The 21,062-nt window shown below is 41.7% G+C and overlaps 1 protein-coding gene across 1 annotated transcript in view; it reads left to right on the top strand.

Moving 5' to 3' along the window:
• SOS2 (SOS Ras/Rho guanine nucleotide exchange factor 2) overlaps window positions 1-21,062 on the top strand; it is a 40,588-nt gene that overhangs the window by 9,867 nt on the left and 9,659 nt on the right. Inside the window, exons 2-12 of the mRNA XM_085060909.1 lie at window positions 1,000-1,125; window positions 3,950-4,081; window positions 5,444-5,608; window positions 6,315-6,518; window positions 7,932-8,075; window positions 10,272-10,382; window positions 11,504-11,602; window positions 15,201-15,328; window positions 15,677-16,332; window positions 17,184-17,265; window positions 18,283-18,405. Coding sequence (XP_084917035.1) covers window positions 1,000-1,125; window positions 3,950-4,081; window positions 5,444-5,608; window positions 6,315-6,518; window positions 7,932-8,075; window positions 10,272-10,382; window positions 11,504-11,602; window positions 15,201-15,328; window positions 15,677-16,332; window positions 17,184-17,265; window positions 18,283-18,405 — 1,970 coding nt within the window. The remainder of the gene's footprint in view (window positions 1-999; window positions 1,126-3,949; window positions 4,082-5,443; window positions 5,609-6,314; window positions 6,519-7,931; window positions 8,076-10,271; window positions 10,383-11,503; window positions 11,603-15,200; window positions 15,329-15,676; window positions 16,333-17,183; window positions 17,266-18,282; window positions 18,406-21,062) is intronic.

Below are 21,062 nucleotides of genomic sequence, written 5' to 3'. Positions count from 1 at the left end.
GATTCTCCTTAATTTGGAGGAAGCCCTCAGAGCCCCCCAGTTTTTGGGAACTCCTCCATGGGCTTTGGGAGGGGCTGTGCCTGTATTTCAGAGGATCACAATTTGACCCAAAGATGTTTCTATCTTGTCCCAAGAAACTGTCACCCCATTTGAATGCCAATGTGAGTATGTCAGATGACTTTTTTGAGGTGATTTACGTGGAATTTATACAGGGAGAGGAGGGAATTTCCCTGGATTGTATTCCTTACGAATCTTTTGGCTATAGTTTGAGATCTAGTGAGCACTTTCCTGATTGAGAGGCTGCCAGGGAAAACTGAGTATGGAGACTAACTCCTGAGTGCTCTTTTTTTCTTTTTAAGGTGGGGTGGCTTGGTTGGGGTGATTTTTAGTAGTAAACAGCCCTTGTGACCCAGGATGAGTTAACTGTAGCCCTTTTTGTGTGGGGACATGCTGAGATTTCCTGGTTTGAGTTGTCTGGTCTAGTTTAGCCTGGGAAAACAAAGCAGGGATTAATTGCCATGAAGACAGAGAAAAGGAATTACCCTGCCTTGCCTTGGAAAAAGGTGGAATTCAGTTTTTCCTTGCTTTTCTCCTGGTGTTTCAGTCACCCAGGTAGGGTGAGCTGTTGCTGCAGGTAGTGACTCCATCAGTCACTCATTAGGGTTGGTAACGTCACTGCAGTTACTCATTCAGGGGGTGAGTAACTCAGAGTTACCCACAGGGATTGTTTCACTCCAGTGTTGGCAGAAATCTGCCTTGGCTTGACACTCCTTCCCACCAGAATGGCAAAACACAGAGTGTGTAATTGCACAGAGGTGCCAGCTTGGCAGGAATAGGAATTACCATCTTAACAACATAGGAAAACTTGTGGGAAATGACTGGAAGTGTCTGAGTTTGCAGCACTGCAGTCCAGAGTTACCCTGCTTTTGCTGGGATTTGTCCTTTGGCACAGCTTTCTGTGGAAAAAAAAATCCTAATTCTTTGAATTCCTTTTGCCAGGTCCAGCAGCAGGTTCACCCCAACCTCTCTGCAAAGGAAGATTCTCTCTACTACATTGAGGAGTTGATCCTTCAGCTGCTGAACAAGCTGTGCATCGCCCAGCCACGGACTGTGCAGGATGTGGAGGTAGGAATGGAGGCTGCAAAACCAAGGGTTTGCCTCTGGAATTGCTGGAATTTATTGGGATATTTTCAGCAGTGCAGATTGGAATTCAGAGCTTCTTGACATGATTTTGTGGCTGCTCCATCCCTGGAAGTGTCCAGGTTGGATGGAGCTTGGAGCAGCCTAGGATAGTGGAAGGTATCCACCTTGGATTGGAACTGGATGATCTTTAAGGTCCCTTCCAACCCAAGTTATTCTGGGATTCTGTGATTCTATTTAGATTTTATAAGGAAATTTTAATTGGAAACTTGTTTTCTTACCCAGTGCTTCAGAATAGAAATTGTGGGAATGTTTCCTTCCAGCAGTATTTTTATAAATGCAGAATGATTCCAAGGATTTTCTGCTGCTGGAATGCACATTGGATTTAAGAGTTTTTCCTACTTTTTTTGACATCAGTATGCAAGAAAAAAAAATTAAATACTGAAATGAAAGATTACTGTTGTCACGCTTGGATTGTGCAGCTGAGGGAACAGAGTTGGATGTTCCTGGGACTTTATTGGACTCACTGAGGCTCTTGTATTATTGCAGCTGTCAGCTTTTGTGTCATCATTCCAAAATGAGGGTTTAATGGAGTCTGGAGGGAGAAAGTCCTTCCATGTGGCTGTGACCCACAGAGCTTTGCAGAGGATTAATTTTGCATCAATCTGTTGGGCCAGGATTTTCAGCCTCACCCAAAATGAAGTCTTTGTGTGATATTCTCTGTGTGTTGTGGAAATGAAAAGCATTATCTATAAAAATATAAATTATATGTGTGTCAAAATTATTGTATATATCTATTAATATAAATTATATATGTGTGTCATGGAAATGAAAGGAAATTATGTATATAGGTAAACATATATTAAATAAATAAATATGTAATATGTATTGGCAGAATAATTGCCCAAAGGGTTTTATATTCTTACTAGATGCCTTTTACTCAACAATAATTACTAATTTTGGTTTATGTTGGTTTTTTTTCCCAATACTGATGCATACTGATGCATACTGATGCATACTTTTATAGTATCACTAAATCAAAGCAAAATTTAATAGTTCCTTAATAGCTCTTGGGATTGGAGAGTGTGATTTGAGTCTGGATTTGAACTTGGGATGTGGAGCTGAGAAATTCCATGTTCTTTCTGGGGTTCCCAGCTGATCAAACCCTTGAGCACCCAATCCAGGCAGCTCTGAGATAACTTGAGGTGTGATTATCACAGCAAATGCCACATCCTGCGTGTTTTATTTTCCATATACCTGGCATTTTAAAACTGGGAATAATAAAACATTGCTGATCTTGGCAATGTAACAGTGATTTCATTTAAAAACACAGAGTCTAAATAGTTGTTCCCCAAACTGTTGTTCTGTAGGTCATCACATTCAGACTTTTCCAGAGCAGGGAAAGTGGAATTCAGTTTTGTGTTTGGGTTGTTGGGGAGGTTTTGCTGCCAGCAGCAATCAGGGATCCATGGATAAAAACTTTGGGATCTGCTCCTCAGCTGTTTGTAGCTGTTAAGGGAAAACATGAGAGCTGTGATCTCTGAGGTTTATCATGCAGATATTTACATAACAGCCTGGAGCTAATGGAACTGTTTGTGCAAGATGTTGTACTAAAGTGTTCACGGGATCAAGGTCTAAAAATCTCAAATTAGAAATGTTTTATAAATAGAAACAGCCCTTCAAACTGTTCCTAAGAAAACAGTGGGAAGCAGTGTTGGAGCCCAGAAGGTCTGTGTTATTTGTGAAGTTTAGGCTGGATATTGGGAAGGAATTCCTGTTTGTGAGGGACTGGAAAAGAATTCCTAGAGAAGCTGTGGCTGCCCCTGGATCCCTGGAAGTGTCCAAGGCCAGGTTGGACATTAAGGTTGGAGCAACCTGGGATAGTGGAAGGTGTCCCTGTCTATGTCAGGGGGTGGGACTGGATGGGCTTTAACCTCCCTCCAGCCCAAGCCAGTCTGGAATTCCATGATCCCAAGTTGAAGGATGGCTCAGTGCCATGTTACCTCCATTTTGGGAGGATTTCTTGGTGGGATCCCAAGGAAGGCTCACTTGGGGGAAGCAGCCCAGCGCTGTCAGCTGCTCCCTGGAGGGAAGGTCACCCTGTGATAACCTGGCAGCTGATCACAAAGTTGGGCATTAAATGGCCACATGCAAAGATTGAAAAGCTGCCTCTAAAAAAATCTGTCTCTGTGAAGACCTTGAGCCTCCTTTTAGATTTTGGAATATGTGCAAAAATCTTTTAATCAAGGGGACACAAATATCTCACTACTTTTTTTCAGCTCATCCTTCAGTTTTTCATTCCTGGCATAAACTTGATCTGATATAGGGCAAATTACAAACTTTTCTGAAATAGGAATAATATCAACTTGGGGTTTTTTGTAGGCTGTAAACTGTTCAGTACTTCCTGGTTGTGTTTCTGTTTTGGGCTCCTGGTCTCACAGAATCCCAGAATAGTTTGGGTTGGAAGGGAACTTAAAGACCATTCATTTCCAACCCTCTGCCATGGACAGGAACACCTTCCAGTAGAACTGGAGGCTGAAACCTTCTTGCTGCTCCTGTAAAGATCATAAACAGGAGGCATTTCAGGAGATTTGAAGGAGTTCTTGGTGCTCAGGGAAGGGAGGTTGTTTGGGATTGCTGAAAAGAGAGAAGCCCAGTTGGGTGAGGAGAGAACAATTAGCAAAACGTGTTGCAAACACCGAGGAGGAGGATAATTACCAGTGCTGGAGGGGCAGCAATTTGCTGTGCTGTGTTTTATTCAAACCTCTGGTGGCTGTGGTTGGTCTCAGTGCTCTCTGTGTCTGGGCAGGAGCGAGTTCAGAAGACATTTCCTCACCCCATAGACAAGTGGGCGATCGCTGATGCTCAGTCGGCCATCGAGAAGCGGAAAAGAAGGAATCCCCTCCTGCTCCCTGTGGACAAAATCCATCCTTTGCTAAAGGTACCTCTCACCCTCAGCTGTGTTACTGTCCCCCAGCATGACCTTCAGTGTGTTCCTTTAATTTGTGTGGAATTAAAGAAGTTTCTCTTATTGGTGAATGGAGTAGAGTCACCCTAAAACTGAATTTATTGTAAGTGTAATGAAAGTAAATCCTTAAATTCACCACGTTCAAGACATCAGTGTGTTAAAGAATTGTTCTGCTTTGAAAAATGATTAGTTAGTTTTTAATATAAATAAAGCTCAAATACCTTCCCCACTTCAGCAGCGCTGCTTTGATGCCTTTATTTGTTTCAAAATGCTGCAGAAGCCAAAATAGAAGAGGAGGGACCAAGTAGATCCTGTTCCTTGTGTACTGTCAACCAAGATGTGTGTCGGTGTCCTTTCAGTCACTGCTCAATGTCACTTCTGCCTTGGGTTTAAAAATCAAGAGCTCTGCAGAGGTGTTTCCAGCTGTTGACAGAACTTTATTGGGGCATAAGCAGAAATTAAAGCACTTTTTCAGGTCTCCTTGCTGCGTTCACACACACAGCATCTCAGTTCCTGACGGTTAATGGGAGGGGAAGGGATGACAGGAGAGAAAACAGCATTGAATAGAATCTTCCTAAACACCACTGGAGTCCTTTGGTGAAATTAGAAGTGTGAAAACAGGCCCAGAATCTGATTTTCAGGGATGCACCAACACACAATGAGAACAAGCCTGCCTTGTTCAAATGCACAAACTCACCTGCATTTATTGACAGATAAAAGGCTGCGTGGTGCAAGCTCTGCAGAGCACTGAGCATGTTCCCAAGGATGATGTGCTACATTCATTGTGGGCTTTTTTTTCTGTTCAGACTTTCATTATTAAAATTTAATTATTTTATGCAGTGCAAGGATACAGTGTGCTCAGTTGGCTTGGCAGAGGGTGGAAGAGATTATCTTTAGGGTTGCTTCCCACCCAAGCTGTTCCATGATTCTGTGACAGTGGAGCTTCCTGTGCTCTCAGGAATCCAGATTAGGGGCAGAGTCCTGCAATAAACCCAGAGAGAGATGGAAATTTAAATACAGGAGTAATTCCAGTGAAGTCTTTTCCTTAAAAGAACTCTATTTTTAGGACTGTCATTTTTAGAGGGTGGATTATTTCAAGTTCTGTAGCTTTTCATCAGTTAAAATACTGCAAAATAACACAAGTATTTACCAGCATCTCCTTCCAGGCAGATATTCCAATTTCCATTTGATGTCCTCAGCCCTGGGTGTTCCATTACTGTAAATTACCCACCACAGACCAGATCCATTTCAGTCGAAAATTCAATGTGTTTATTGTCATTCTAGATGAATTTCTGGAATAAATACCATTTGTTTTCTCTTGTTTTCACTTTGCAGGAGGTCCTGGGCTACAAGGTGGATTACCATGTCTCTCTGTATATCGTGGCTGTCCTGGAATACATCTCAGCTGACATTTTAAAGCTGGCTGGAAACTATGTTTTCAATATCCGACACTTTGAGATCTCCCAGCAGGACATCAAAGTATCAATGTGTGCTGATAAGGTAGGGAGTTGGCATTAAAGCAATATTTAGAGGTGATTTTTAAAATTTGATTTGATTTGATTTGGAAGGTGTGTTCAAAGGAGGATCAGAGGGAGAGCCTGGTTTTACTCAAAGGCAAAGCTTCTCTCCTGGTTCATGCCAGATCTGTCACAGCAGAAATTTAAGTCAAAGGCAAAGCTTCTCTCCCTGTTCATGCCAGATCTGTCCCAGCAGAAATTTGAGTTAAGCCTGGATAAATTTTGGAACATCAGGAGCCCTTAAAAGCAGTGTGAGGACAGAAAATGATGTCCTTTATTTCTGTGCTGTCACACCCTCCTGATGTCACTTTGTCATGGCAGCTCTCCTTCATAACACAGAGAAGACCTTTAGTTTTCATGCCCATTAAAATGAGAAACATTTTTGTTCAGCTTTATCTCCAGCAGGAGGTTTTGTCCAAGGCTTATGCAAGATGCTTTGTTTTCCAAGTTGATTCTGCATGAATTGTAACTTGTTTTCTAGGTCGTACTCACTTCCAAGGGGGGAAAATGGCTTTGGCAACTGCTGCAGCCTCCTGCTGCCAAAGTTGAAATATTACTCCCTTGTGAAAGTGATCACAGAAAGGATTGTCTTAAAAACTCCAAGGATTTCTCTGAACACATTGAAATAGCTGAGCTGGAGCCAAGTGTGAAAATCTGGCTGGGTGTAATTCTCTCCATTCCTTTGCCAGGTTTTGATGGATATGTTTGATCAGGATGAGATTGGGTTGGTTTCTCTGTGTGAGGATGAACCTTCTTCCTCTGGGGAGCTCAACTACTATGACCTGGTGAGAAATGAGATTGCAGAGGAAAGGCAGTACCTGAGGGAGCTCAACCTGATCATCAAAGTATTTCGGGAAGCTTTTCTGTCCAACAGGAGACTCTTCACACCTCACGTGAGTCCCTTATTGATGGGCTGTGCTAATTGCTCCATTAGCAGCCAGAACTTATCAATTTTGCATTAACTGTGTTGGGGGGTAAAATCAAATTTGATTTATTGTCTGTCAGTGAGTAATGAGTGTTGTCTGTGTGTGAAATCCAGTGGGGGAATTGCCATTAATAGCATGGGAATGGAGCTTAATGGACACAATTCTATGTCAGACACCAGCAGTAGCTGGATTATTTTGGTCACTTAGGCAATAGTTTCACTTTTGCTTGACACAAAAATTAACTTACCTGCCTGCATCTGCAGTGAATGCTTCAACTGACATTTAAAGGCTACCCTGTATCTGTAGAAATTCCAATTAAAACAGCCCTTGGCTGTGGATTCTTTAACTGGGAAGGGAATCCTTCTTTGATAAATTATGGAAATATTTGATGGGAATTGTCCATGTGGCAAATTCTGTTTGTTTCTCCAGAATGCTGGAGTCTAAAAAGGAAGCACAGCTCTGGTAAGAGGAGGGGGAATAAGGAGGGATTAGTTAATTAGGAATCAGGAGAAGGGGACAGACCAGCAGAACCTAAACTGGGATTTTAAGGTGATACCAGCAGGTTAAAAAGAGGCAGCAGGAGCCATTCCCATTCCAGCTGGGTGTGGAAATTCCTCAGGAGCTGATGGAATTGTGCAGATGTAGGGACAGAATTCCAGTGAAGATGATGGGAGGAGAAGGGAGTGATGTCTGGGAGCTGAGGAACATTCTTTTGGGAATGTTTATGGGAAATTTCAGGATTGCTTGTTCCACCAGGGTTGCCATGGTCTGGGCGCTGGCAGGAGGTCAGAGGAGGTTGGGGAAAGGAAACTCCTGAGCAGGGAGTTCTGAGGGGTTGGAAGGGAAATCCAGAACACTGCAAGGAGCTCCCTCATTGAGTGTGGGGATTTGAACAATCTGCAGGTAGAATTTGGGAAGGATGCTGCCAATTCCAGCCAATTCCTGCTCCATTCCCAGGTCTGCTGCAGGAGCCCAGGAGCTGCTTGAGTTGCACCTGTGGTTTAGAGGATCCCAGCTTGAATCCTCTTTGAATTGCTGTAAATTCCTCCTTTAAATCACCTCCTTCCTGTTGTGTTCCATGGGACAAGCAGAGGGAACAGTGACAGCTGGAAAGCCAGCAGTTCCTGTGCAGATCCCAGCCTGTCCTGGAATCACAGCAGCTCCTGGGAAGGATGGTGTGGAAATTGGGGAATGCTGGATATGCTGAGGGAAGCCTGGAGGGCTGGGAAGACCACAGAGTTTTAACTTTTCCTTGCTTTTTGTTGGCTCCTCTCCAATTACCTCCTGGTTCAGACAACCCACTCCGTTATTTATATATTCCAAATAAATATTCCAGACAGAATATTCAGCCTTTTTTTTTTTTTGTGTGTGTGTTTGCAGGATATTGATGTGATATTCAGCAACATTTCAGACATCCACGAGCTGACAGTGAAGCTTTTGGGATTGATTGAGGACACTGTGGAAATGACAGATGAAAGCAGCCCTCACCCTCTGGCTGGCAGCTGCTTTGAGGACCTTGCAGAGGTTTGGTGTTTCATTGGGGTGGTTTTTATGTTTGTTTTCATTAAGTCACTCAAAATGTGGTTTTAATTCAAATGCATTGTTTGATATCTGAAATGGAAAATATCTCCACAAAGCATTCCTGGAAGGAATGAGGTATCAAACAAGCAGTTTATGGCTCAGGATTGTAGCAAAAGTGCTCTTGATACCACTGACCTCTAAAATAGATATTAAAGAGTAGGAATAAGGAGAAAAAACTGCACAGGGGTTGGGTGTGGCTCATACTGGAACATTATTAATTATTTTCTGAGTTTCTTTTGAATGGGCACTGAAATACTGGAAGGAATTTTTTTTTTAAATTCTGAAATATTCTGTATTAAAGCTATTCTGAAATAGAGAAGAGAGTCATAAAACTGGGATGGAGCTCAGTTTAGTCAGAATTCCTGAAAAGAGGTGCAGAATGACTCTGGAATTCATCAGGGAGGTGCAGAGGGAAAAAGCAGGATCTGAAAGGCAAGAGGACAATTCAGAATTCACCACGTAATGCTCATTGTCAGGGAAGAAAACGCTTGGAGCAAATGACCAAGGTAGGATGGAGGTTTTGCTGTCATTGGACATTGTTTAAATGGATTCTGGTTTTTCTGGGGATGTGTATTAATCCCAGTTTTTGGACCCAAAATATGAGGGCAATCATGTAAACTACTATTACAGAGGAATGTGGTGGTTTATCTTAAAATTATGATGTTTATTAAAAAAACAACAATAAAACTTCCATTTCACTTTCATTTTGAAGATCTGAGGATTGTATGAACATCCCAGCACCACCTGGAAAATGGTTACATTTTTGTGGCTGTAAAAAATTGATTTTTTTAGCCCAGGTGCCACTCACTTAGGAATAGACCATAAAGTTTTCTTGGCATTGCTTCAATAAACCACTCCTGTGTAGGAAAGTCCAATTGACAAAGTCTTAGCAGTTATTGAAGCATAATTGCTTTATAATGATAAGGAGAAGTGTTTGATCAATGGATTAAAGTAGTTACAATATTGAAATTGAAAGGAAAAAAAAACCCTTGAATTTGAAATAGTGCAGCACTATACTGGAAAAAAAAATCTCATTTTATTGCAAAAGCTGCTTTTAGTCATCCTTTGCTTTAATGGAAACAAATCCTTTTCAATGAGTGAAAATCTCATCTGATTTTTCATTCACTGAAAAACTTCCAGAGGAAGGGAAGTACAGATTATTTTTCCAAGCTTTTTATGATGGTAATATGTTTGAGTTTATTAATTCAGTTAATATGGAGCAAGACCTGCTTAATAACTGAGCTGTTGATTTGATCATCTCCCAGGGTGAGATCATCTCTCTGTCAGTGTTTGCAGAAGGAATCATTGAAGAGAGATATGAAAGTGAAGTGTTTATTTGCTCTGCTTATCTCCCTGCCAGGCTTGTTCACTTAGTGTTTCCATTAGAAAGGTCCTTCAACTTCTTGGGAAGGATAATTAAAAACCAAACAAGCCTTGCAAGCTGGAATCATCCTGCTTTGTCTGTTTTTCAGTGTCAGGGCCCTGGGAGGTTTAAAAACATAAATATTGTTGTGGTTTTGAGATAAGGAAGTGTGGGGAAAATAAAATAGGAATTTCATGAATGGGGAAAACATTTTTTCCTGGAAGGAAATTCAGAAATTCCTAATATCCCATCTAACCCTGCCCTCCTTCAGCTGAAGGCCATCAATTTCAATATTCCAGAATTCCATATTTCAGTGACTTTTGCAGCACTGCAAGCATAAAACCCTTTTTTAAATTATTAATCTTTTTGGGAAGATCCTGAATGCAGTTCATTTTAATCTTACATTCATGAACCAAATCCAAATGAGATATTTTCCCCGGAAAAATGTCCCAAGTTTCCACATTGTCCATGTTTATGGACATTGCCATTCCATGTGAAATGGGGTGAAAAACAAGAATTTCTCTTGGTTCCCACTGCTTCAGTAAAATAAAATTTCTGTTGGCCATGAAGATGGGAAGGTTGAAGAATGCTGAGTAAATCATGAGCATTTAAAAGCTGGAAGTAAAAAAAAGGTTGTGGTTTGCTCAATATTTGTTTTGCAAAATCAATATTTTCTTGAAAAGTTCCATCACCTTATTAAAGGAAATGACTGTGCCAGCTGGGACAGAAATATCTTGGACCTTCACTTCTGTGTGTAATTCTGTGTTTTTATTTAGGAGCAAGCCTTTGATCCATATGAAACCTTATCCCAGGATATTCTCTCTCCACAATTTCATGAGCATTTTAACAACTTAATGGCCAAACCTGCCGTGGCTCTGCACTTCCAGGTGAGTGCAAATGAGAAATCCTGAATGGCTTTAGTTCTCATATTTCAAAGGTTTGAATTCTGTCAGTAATTCAGCTGAGGAAGAAATCCTCGAGGTTCTGGCTCTTTCTTTAGTGTGAAAGATTTGAACTTTGCCTCTTGCTGGAAAAGCTGGGCTCAGCTCTGACCCATCCATGAGTGTTTTGCAGGTTTTTTTTCTCCTCATATCAGATTCTTTTATGAGAACAGAGGGTGAATTCTCACACTGCCACTTCTAGTTTGCATTTCAAAGCCAAACACAGACACCCAAACACCATATTTTCATTTTCTTCTGTACATATCCAAGGCTTCCTTTGGCATTTAGGTTGCAACTTGTTGTTTTTCTTGAATAATTCTTCAATAATTTCTTAGTCATTGCTACCCAGCAGCACAATCTGTGGTTCTTTTATTGTTTTATTGCTTCATTCTGCCAATGTGGCAGATTTATTGAATATTTATTGCTCAGGCTGGGCTGGTGTTCAGAAATGCTCTTGGAGAAGGTCACTGGTGCTCCCAGTTCAGCCCAGTTTGGTGATGCTGGGCTTCACTGGGGCATCTCTGCAGGATGAGATTGCTCTGAGCTCTTCCTTCAGGGGAGTTTTTCCTCTCCAGCTCTGCTGAGCTGCATCATCTCACTCTAAAACACTCCTTGGGGAGTGAAGGAAGGAAGGCTCTTTACCTGCTTCCCTCCTAAATTTAAAGCTCAAAGCTGGAATTAAATTCTTTTTTGCCAGATTAAATTGATAATCGAGTCAGGTGTCAGTGAATCTGGCTTCATTTCTGACTCTGAGGTAATTGAGATTCTCTTCTTTCAGGTAATTCAGTTGTGCTGTGGAAGATGGCAGGAATTTCACCATTGTTTGGAAAGATCTCATTTTACAACCTGAATTATTGCTTTAGTTAGCTGCTGGAAATGGGAAAAGATTTCTCATTTTTAAAGTGATAACATTGTGATTCTCAGTTTCTGAGGGTGATGCTAATACTGATTTCTTCATTCCCTAATGAGACCTCCATATTTCTGTGGGATATTGGACATAATGGAAGTGCAGTGAATATTTCTGAGTGTTTCAGTGTAAATAATCCTGGGTTTTTTTTCCATTTCAGTCCACAGCTGAAGGGTTTAAAGAAGCTGTGCAGTATGTCCTGCCTCGCCTCATGCTGATCCCAGTCTATCACTGCTTGCACTACTTTGAGTTACTGCAGGTAAATGGAGCCACAAATTCTCACAAAAATATTAGTAATGTAGACAATCTGAGCTTTTAAATAGGTGGTCACATTTTACTTACTGCTTCTGGAAATTGAAAGCGATGAAAACATTATTTGACACCGGTTACTCCATTTCTGAAAAGTAAAAAAATCTTCAAAAGCATCTCACATGAACATTTGAACTACATTTTATTAAACAAACGTGTATTTAACTTGAGTTTAAATACAGTTTAAAAATTTAATTTGCACATCTAATTTCTTCTTTCCATGAATTTTTTTTTTGTCCATTCAGAAAGTGCTAAGCAGGATTCAGGTCAGAATTCTCAGTCTCAAGTCATACTCCAGCTGCAGCTCAGTTTATTACTTCAGAATAATCCATTCTTAATATTCAATCATTTATCCTGAGTCCTAAATGGAATTAGCTGAGGATAATGTAAAAAAGGTTCTGTTTGCCCCATTGTGTTGGGAGAGTTTGTAATGCTTTATGGGTAAATTAATTATTAACTAACAGGGATGAATTTAAATTAAAAAGGTAAAACTGCCTGTGGCTACAGCTGGCATTTGGAAAGAGCAACAGAATTTGCTCTTTTAATGTGTTATGTGCATTTCCTTCGTGTTTTAAATTATTTACTTGTATGAAGGAGGAAAAAGTAACTTTGCATCATAGAATTTATCTATAATCCAACCTAAGTATTTCTAGGAGTTGTTTTAATACCAGTTCTGTAGTTAATACTTAGCCCAGGTTCTTTTTTTTTTTCACTTCTTATTTTCACTCTTGTTTTCATTATTATTGCTGTGATTTTTTGCATCTCCTGATTTAGATAAGTGAAAATAAATTTAAAATCAATTTAAAATAAATTTAAAATTGTTAAGCATTTCTAGTGATAATCAGTTTAGAAAACAGTTCAGAAAAGCTTTAAAAAAAAAGAAACAAAACAAACAATCTTTATTTTCTGCAGCTCTCTGACAAGAGGGTCAGACTCTGCTCCCAGGGAACAGGGAGAGGACAGGAGGAAATATCCTCAAGTAGTGCCAGGGGAGGCTTAAACTGAATATTGGGGAAAATTTCTTCATCAAAAGGGTCTCTTTCAAAATCATGGAACTTCCCTTTTCATAATCATCACCTGCATGGGATAATTCTCTGGAATTCTTAAAATCTTTCAGGTTGAAAAGAGAGAATTGGGTCAGTGATCTGCCTTGTGCTGAAGGTCAGGCTAATTAATGACCCCTTGTGTCTTAGAGCTGGGAAAGTGCATCAGGATGAAATTTAAGGATTAAATCATATTCTGCCACAGCTTTGGGGGAATCTGAACCTCTGACTGGTTTTACAGGTGTAAAATATGTTGTGTTTTTCCCCTTTTTAGGGAAACATTACCACAGGTGCCTTGTTGAGTAGAGCTTTCCTCATCTCTTTGATGAATAAAAGCCTGGCAAAGTCATTTTGTCATGTCTTGCATTTATTTTAAAGGATATTACAGCAGGATGCTGCATGAAAGATGATCATTTTAGCAGGGAAAACACTGAAATTTGGCCTTTTTCCACAGAGCACAGGATTTCTGCGTAGAATTTCACTCTTGGCTGTCTCACAACCTTGTGAGCACAGAACAGAAATCTGAAATATCACTCTGAAGTAATGGTCAGTCCAGAGTATTTTGTTGGGATCCCAGTAGTTACAATTTTCAAATTTGAATTTTATGCTGCCTGAATTTACAGCAGGGATTTTTAGAAAGCAGAGTGGTTTTAGGGATAAAGAAAATACTTATTCAACAATATTCATACACAACATTAAAAACTGATGCTTGTCTGTTACAATTTTATTTGTCTCTAGGAACTGTGGTTGAAAAAAAAACAAAATAAAAGCAAAAAAGCAAGAAAATACTAATATTTCCATGGGAAATATTTCAATAGGGAGAGAAGCTCAGATTGAGGCTTTCACTCTTAAACAAAGTTAAAAAAAAACCCTTTTGAATTGGGAGGTGAATAAGATAATGATTTACAGAAGCACAGCCTCAGTATTTGCCCTTTTGGCAAAACAGCAAAAGTAAAATAAATAAAATTTTAGTGTTAAAAGCCTGAAAATTCTTTCAAGCTGCAGAACTTTTCCTCCTCAGTTCAGGATCAAGGTCTGTATGGAATTGCCAGTGAATCCTTCCTTCCCACAGGCCCAGGATTATCCCAAATTCCTGCACTTGACTCTCTGTATTCTCAACCAGCAACATCTGAAATCATCACTCAGTTGCTTCTCCCACCTTCAGGATTCTGCATTTCACCCCATTGCCATGTTCTTTGCATTTCCATGGCTGACAGTAAGGAAAAGTTAGATTTTCCAGAGGTAGACATCTGATTTTTCCCTTCCCTGTACTGTTCCTCAGCTCAGAAACTTCCCAGACATTTTGGGAAACTTTGCTTTCTTGAATAGATGAGATGGAGGCTGTTTGGGCATGTGAAAACTAAAAAGTTCAGTGATTTCAATGACATGGGAGTGGACCAATCTGGTCAAATCCTGTTCTCTCAATTACTTTTAGAGGAAGCTGAGGGATCCTTGCTGAGGGAACGTAGTGGGGAAAGGAAAAGGAGGATTCTGCCATGCCAGTTGAGAGTAAGTAAGATTTCTCTTCAAGTCTGTAGGTAAAACAGAGTTTATCCAAAACTGCATGGCAAGTTGTTGTGATTTTGCCCAGCAATTCATTAGCTTGAATTTTCTTTTTAAAAATTCACAGAATCCCAGACTGGTTTGGATTGGAAGGAATCTTAAAACTTATTTAATCTCATTCCAGCCCCTGCCAGGGGGGGTTCATATGATCTTGGATGTGAAAGAGGTTAAAAAGAAAAATCCCTTTTATTTTTCCAATAGTTTTTTAGGTACCACCTTAAAAACCCAAAAAGAGGAGCTTTTAAGCTTTGCTCAAAGTACATTGCTTCCAAGTGGATGGAGATTATATGGAAATCCATGCAATTTCCTAATTCAGGAAGTCTCTGCTGAGTGGCAGAGATTAGTCTAGTCTTTAGAAAAAGGAAATACATTTATTCTCACCGTCTTTACATTTTGCTCTAGTAGCAAATCTTGAATTTCAAACTTTCTTTTACTGTTTATTTGCTCTGTGCAAAATTGGTATTTGTTGATGAGTTTGCTGAAGGTGGCAGAATTCAGGCTGACAAGCGAGGAGAGTTTTCTCCTGTCTTAAATGTGCTCTGGATTGTTGAGATGGACTAATGGAAGGAAGATACACAGAATTCCATAAACCAGCATTGAATCCTCAGCTATTTCAAACCTTCAAACTCTTTAATCAAACCAGTTTGAAACAGGATGTTGTTGATGAGATAATAGGAAAAATAATACCTGACAGTTAGCATTAAAGGGTAAAGAGTGCTCTTTCTAAACTTGATGACTATCCACTGATTTTTCCTGAACGTCTGACAAATATTTTTAGTTTCATGCACATCTACTTTGGAGTAAGGCTCTGTAATAAGTCACTTAAAATCACCCATTTTTCCAAGTGCTGCTGATAACCCCATGCAAGGAGCTTTGTCAGTCTTCCTACCCCCCTACAAATGAAGCAAATCTGAGAGAAAATAACTGTTTGTTCTTTGGCAGCAATTGCAGGAATGCAGTGAGGATGAAGAGGACAGGGAGTGCCTCAAGCAGGCCATCACTGCCCTCCTGAACCTGCAGTGCAGCATGGAGCGCATTTACAGCAAGCACTCGCCGCGGCGCCGGCCTGGGTAAGCAGCCACAGCTCCCTGCCTTCCAGAGCTGCCAGGGAGGGACATGAAGCACCTTTTCCTCTTAAAAAATCTGTAAATTTCCTTTTCTCCAAGCATGTCTTGCTGCCACTTTTTGTTGTAAGTGGAGCAGCAGCCCAAAACCTTCACGCCCCACTTCTGAGAATAAGGGGAATATTTTACTCCTTCACAGCCGAATCCGTGCATGTGGTTTATTTGAAACTTGATTAGGGCACTTTGAGGACAAAAAAACCATGATTTAAGCAATTAATTTAGTTGATGATTTTAGCCTTTTGGGATGGTAAATACGGATTGTACCCACGGTGGCTTTTTCTCTCCTCCTTCAAGGGAGCCGGTCTGCCGCTTCTATCACCGCCAGCTCCGAAGCAAACACTTGGCCATCAAGAAAATGAATGAAATCCAGAAAAACATCGATGGCTGGGAAGGCAAGGACATTGGGCAGTGCTGCAACGAGTTCATCATGGAAGGGGGGCTGACAAAAATCGGAGCCAAACACGAGCGCCACATCTTCCTCTTCGACGGTTTGATGATCAGCTGCAAAGCCAACCACGGGCAGTCGCGGCTGCCAGGCTACAGCAGCGCCGAGTACAGGCTCAAGGAGAAGATTGTCATGAGGAAGATGCAGGTGATTGACAAGGAGGACACAGCAGAGTACAGACATGCCTTCGAGTTGGTGTCCAAGGATGACAACAGCGTCCTTTTCGCCGCCAAGTCTGCTGAGGAGAAGAGCAACTGGATGGCGGCGCTGATCTCGCTGCAGTACCGCAGCACCCTGGACAGGATGCTGGACTCAGTGCTGCTGCAGGAGGAGAATGAACAGCCCCTGAGGCTGCCCAGCCCGAGTGTGTATCGTTTCGTGGTGGAGGATTCGGAGGAAAATATTGTTTTTGAGGACAACTTGCAGAGCAGGAATGGCATTCCCATCATCAAAGGGGGGACGGTGGTGAAGCTCATCGAGAGGCTGACCTACCATATGTATGCAGGTATCCCCAGGATTGTTTGATGGTGGTTCTGACGTGGGTGATGAAGTTAATCCTTTTATCTTTAGTTTGCTGGGCTTTTTTCTGCATGTAATTAAATGTAAGGTTTGCAAGGAGTAAAAATACATTACTAAATCACCTGGCTTTGCAGGCAGAGCTGTAAGAAAATTTTGGGTATTCAAACCCTTCATCCCCTAAAAAAACACAGTTGTGTGTTTCCATGTTTCATCATGGCTAAAGCAGTAGAGCTGTTACAGGCCAAGTGTCTGTAAAGGAAGAAAACAGTTGAAGGTTATATTTTTAATATTTATTATATATACCATATTTAATATGTTTATTATATTTTTTATATTCAAGCTGCTGCCCTGTGAAGCCTCTGAGTTGAAGAGGCTGCAAATCACAATTGGCATTTTTCAGCCTTTCCTGTGAAACACTGTCATAAAGGCACAGAAGAAACCTTGGAGGAGTTCTGTGAAGTGCTGATGTTGAGGAAAATGTTTGGTCTCCGTTTAGGGGTTCAAGGGGAAGGTGGTGCTGGTGGGACTTGTGTGCAATTTTTGTTAAACTTCTCAAGTAGTACAGCTGCATGATCAGGGAGAGTTGTTCCTCATGGAAGGCTGAGACAGAGTTTTTAAGAGAATTTGGATGTGCTCAGTATTTTTCACGGAAATGCACCGAAGAACTGAGTGAAACTTTCCCAAGCAGTGTCATTTGTGGTAGTTTTCAAATACAGTGCTTGACTTACAACCTCAGTGTCTTCTCTGCACATTAAACTTTTTCTTTTTATTTTATTTCTGATATTTTGCAGCTGGGTAAAAACCCACTCCCATCCTTCTCTTATTCTATCCTCACAGATCCTAATTTCGTTCGGACTTTCCTGACCACCTATCGCTCCTTTTGCAAACCCCAGGAGCTGCTGAGTTTGCTGATAGAAAGGTAAGGAGTGCTCCTCCTTTCTGAAGGCATGGAAAGGTTTTGGAATCAATATGATGGAATCCCAGAATGGTTTGGGTTGGAAGGGACCTTAAATATCATCCAGTTCCACCCCTGCCATGGGCAGGGGCACCTTCCACTAGCCTAGTTTGCTCCAAGCCCTGTCCAACCTGGCCTTGGACACTGCCAAGGGTGGAACAACCACAGCTGCTTTGGGCAATCCATTCCAGGGCCTCCCCACCCTCCCAGGGAACAATTTCTTCCCCAAATCCCATGTAACCCTACTCTCTCTCAGTATGAAGCCTTTCCACTTTTCTCATCACTATAGTTCTCAATGAGTTTTGTGTATTTGGAATCACAGAACATCCCGAGTTGGAAGGAACCCACAAAGATCAGAGATTGCAGCTGCTCCTTTCCCGCTCAGGATCCCATTGCTATGTTTCATGTGTTTTAGTGAAGTTTGTAAGCCAGGAACTTTTTTAAAAATGATCCAAGTTTTTAATTTGAGCTTCCTTTTCCCAGTTTAAATGAGTGACCTGAATGAGGTGTGAGCTGGAGCACATGGTGTGCCTGGGCTGTGGGGTGGTGATGTTGTGAACTGCTAAACTTGCTCATGAGAGTGTTTGAGAGTTCCCAAGTCTCAATGGAAATCAGGACAGAAATGTTCCAGGCAGTTTGTTTGAAGGCACAGACTTAAGGTAAACAGCATTTTAATGCAGCATGATAAAGCTGCTCTTAAGCTCTCATCTAATCTTCCCTTAATCAAGCCAACAGGTCCTTAAAAACCTTATATCCCAGTCTAGACATCTTGTGATGAGCAGAGAACCAGCGAATTAACAGGGTGTGGAGCTGGGCAGGAGGGAATTCCAGGCAAACTGGATGGCAGAGGAGCACCTGATTCTCTCCACACTGAATTAATATAACTAAATTGCTACAAACTGCAGCTTCTCTCCATGTGCTGCACAAAGGATTTGTGTTTTCTCTTCACTGCCATCAGTTCTGTGGTGCTTTCCCCCCCAGGTTTGAGATCCCAGAGCCTGAGCCCACGGAGGCAGACAGGCTGGCCATCGAGAAGGGGGAGCAGCCCATCAGCGCCGACCTGAAGCGCTTCCGCAAGGAATACGTGCAGCCCGTGCAGCTCAGGTGTGTGTGCAGCTCAGCCCTCAGCCCTGCTCTGCAGAGCCAGCCTGCACTGCTCTCATTGCACACTAATCTCTGCTGGAGACTGCTGTGCTGTGGAGCAGGGATTTAGCCATGTCTGCCAGCAGCCTAATAGCCCAAATCGTGTCCTGATTAGTCACAGCGCCTGCTGGAGCTGTCCCAGCTGGGATCCCCACCCACAGACACAGTGTGGCTGCTCTGGACAGGGCCTGTGGGTGAGAGATGTGGAGCTCAGAGCAGGGCTGGCCATGCTCTCAATGGATCCCTTGTTCCCAGGCCCTGTGAAGATCGTTCCTCTGTTCCCAGTTTTCCAGCCCTGCTGGTGTTTCACTCCCTTTCCCAGCCCCGTGGATGTGTTTGCTCACAGACAGGGAGACTCTTGTCTGTGCTGCACATTGCATGGGCTGAAGTGAATCTTCAAGGTCTTGCTGACCAAGCTAATTTGGGGAACAATTAAGCGTTTCTAGCATGAATGAAGGTAATTGTTGCCCTGACTGGGGATCGAGTCAGGAGGAGACACAGATCACAGCCAGCGTTTGCTTGAGCAACTTTTATTCGTTGCACTGATGAGTAACATCAAGATGTTCCTATTAATGGCACTTTAATTATGCTATTAATAATACTAACTCTGTTAATAGTCATTAATACTGTTAATTATACACACAGAACCCTCAGTTGCTCTGCTACCACACATCCCTAGGTACCTGTTGGAGCAACAGCAGTTGACTCAAGGGTCACACTGACATCCAGTACCTTCAAGGTGTTCAGAAAGTCACTTTGGGGTCCCATTTTTATCAAATACCTGTGTGCATATATATATAAAAGATTAAAAAGATAAATATGTGTGTAGCACTGTAGTTTTCCTTGATACAGAGCAGCCACCACCTTCTTGAACATGATCCAAGTTACACAATCTCAGCATAACCTTGATACTCCTGTGTGCTGCTGGCCTTGGACAGCTTATCAGGCCCTCTGTGTTCCCAGTCTATCAGCTCCTGTGGGTTCAGCAGGAGCACAAGTCTCCAGTTATCAGTTCCTGGGAGAGCTCCCTCTCAGCTCGTGCTTTCCCTGGTTTTGCTGTTTTCTGGGAGCTGTTTCTAACCCATACTCTGTGTTTCCAGCAGCTTGAAAGTGTCTCACAGCTGAAAAGAAGTGAGTTTGAGCTGCTGGGTCAATAAACTCAGCACTTTGTACATTCATACTGTTTTTAAAAGCATTGACCTCTGCTTCAGAGACAGCTGGGATTTGGGAAGGAGGTTGAGAGCTTAAGGTGTTTATCCCTTCCTCCCTGCCTTCCCTGCACTCCCCATCTCACAGAAAGTGCTGTGGATGCAGTGCCCAGGCATGGAAAGGGCTTGGACACAAATAAATGCATGTGAGGTCATGGGAAAGCTGGAGGTGCAGTCAGCAGATCCAAGCACTCTCTGGCTTTCCCAGTGTTCTCACCATGGCATCTCAAGGGCAGAGATGGATTAGATAAGCTCCTGTTCTGGGAAACGTGGGTTAAAACTTCTCTCCTTGGAAGGTGTCACTGATTCCCAGCCTGAATGATCCATTTGGGCAGCAATTCTTTAGTGGGATAAACCTGATTTTTTACCTTGCACACTGAGAGGAGGGGAGTTAAGGAACTTTTCCTTGTGTTCATGTGGATGTCCTTCATTTGTCAGAGCTGAGCCAGGCTTTGCTGCAGTGCTGTGACAGCAGATTGCAGTCAGGCCTCTGCCCTGTCCCTCTCAGGTGGCCTTGTCACCAATTTACAGCCACCAAACCCAGTATCTACATTCCCAATTAGCACTGGTTTCCCTTAATAACCTCAGTGGAGAACTCCCAGTTCAGCAGCACCAGGTTGGAATAACCAAATCTCCCTGGAACCATCTTGGGCTGCCACAGGGAACATCTTTTGTCCTCTTTGGTGCAGATTTTTGCTCAGGTGATAAATTGCACCTGGATAAATCAAAGTGTTGAAGGTGTGAGCTTGACTTGTTTATGTGAAGAAGAGGCAAAGCAGTTTTTTATTCTGATTTATCCTGAGCGCAGAAGGCAGAAAAGCAGTTGGACTTCATTTTTATAGATTGGTTTATTGATTATTTCTCTAAGAAGGGGTAGAGAAAAATCAAGAGGACATTTAGTGTTACCCTCAAAGGACATACTAGATCTACTTTGGCCTTTTTTGTCATTTAAGAGTTGTATAAATAGGGCAGTAACAACAACTTTGAAGCTGAAATTTGTGTGTAGGAAAGAAACAATTAGAGATTTATTTCTTAACAAACAGGAGATCTTAATTAGCTCTTTCATAAAAACAAACAAGCAAAATAATCCACAACAAAACAGGAAATGACATCAGAAATACCCATTTTATCTGATTTTGCTAAGTTTCTTCCTCTTCTGAAACCATCTCAACACTGGCATTTTTTATATTGGATTTTTTAAAAGCACCAACCTATATACATGCTAAAACCATTCTTTAAAACCTATAAATTAGGTTTCAAACGCCTGCCATGCTCAGTCTTTGCTCTTCTCCTTTGTCCATGGGTATTTTGAGACTCACCATCTACATGCATCTGTAACTGAATTCTGCAGGATTGTGCTTCATTTATATGGGATAAGCCATGAACATCCTTAAAAAGAAACTTAATACT

The sequence above is a fragment of the Lichenostomus cassidix genome, chromosome 5, assembly GCF_008360975.1.
Source record: "Lichenostomus cassidix isolate B80296 chromosome 5, HeHo_3.0, whole genome shotgun sequence".
NCBI lineage: Eukaryota > Metazoa > Chordata > Aves > Passeriformes > Meliphagidae > Lichenostomus > Lichenostomus cassidix.
Note: the sequence above shows the minus strand (reverse complement) of the source record. Positions and strands in the feature narration are given on the sequence as shown.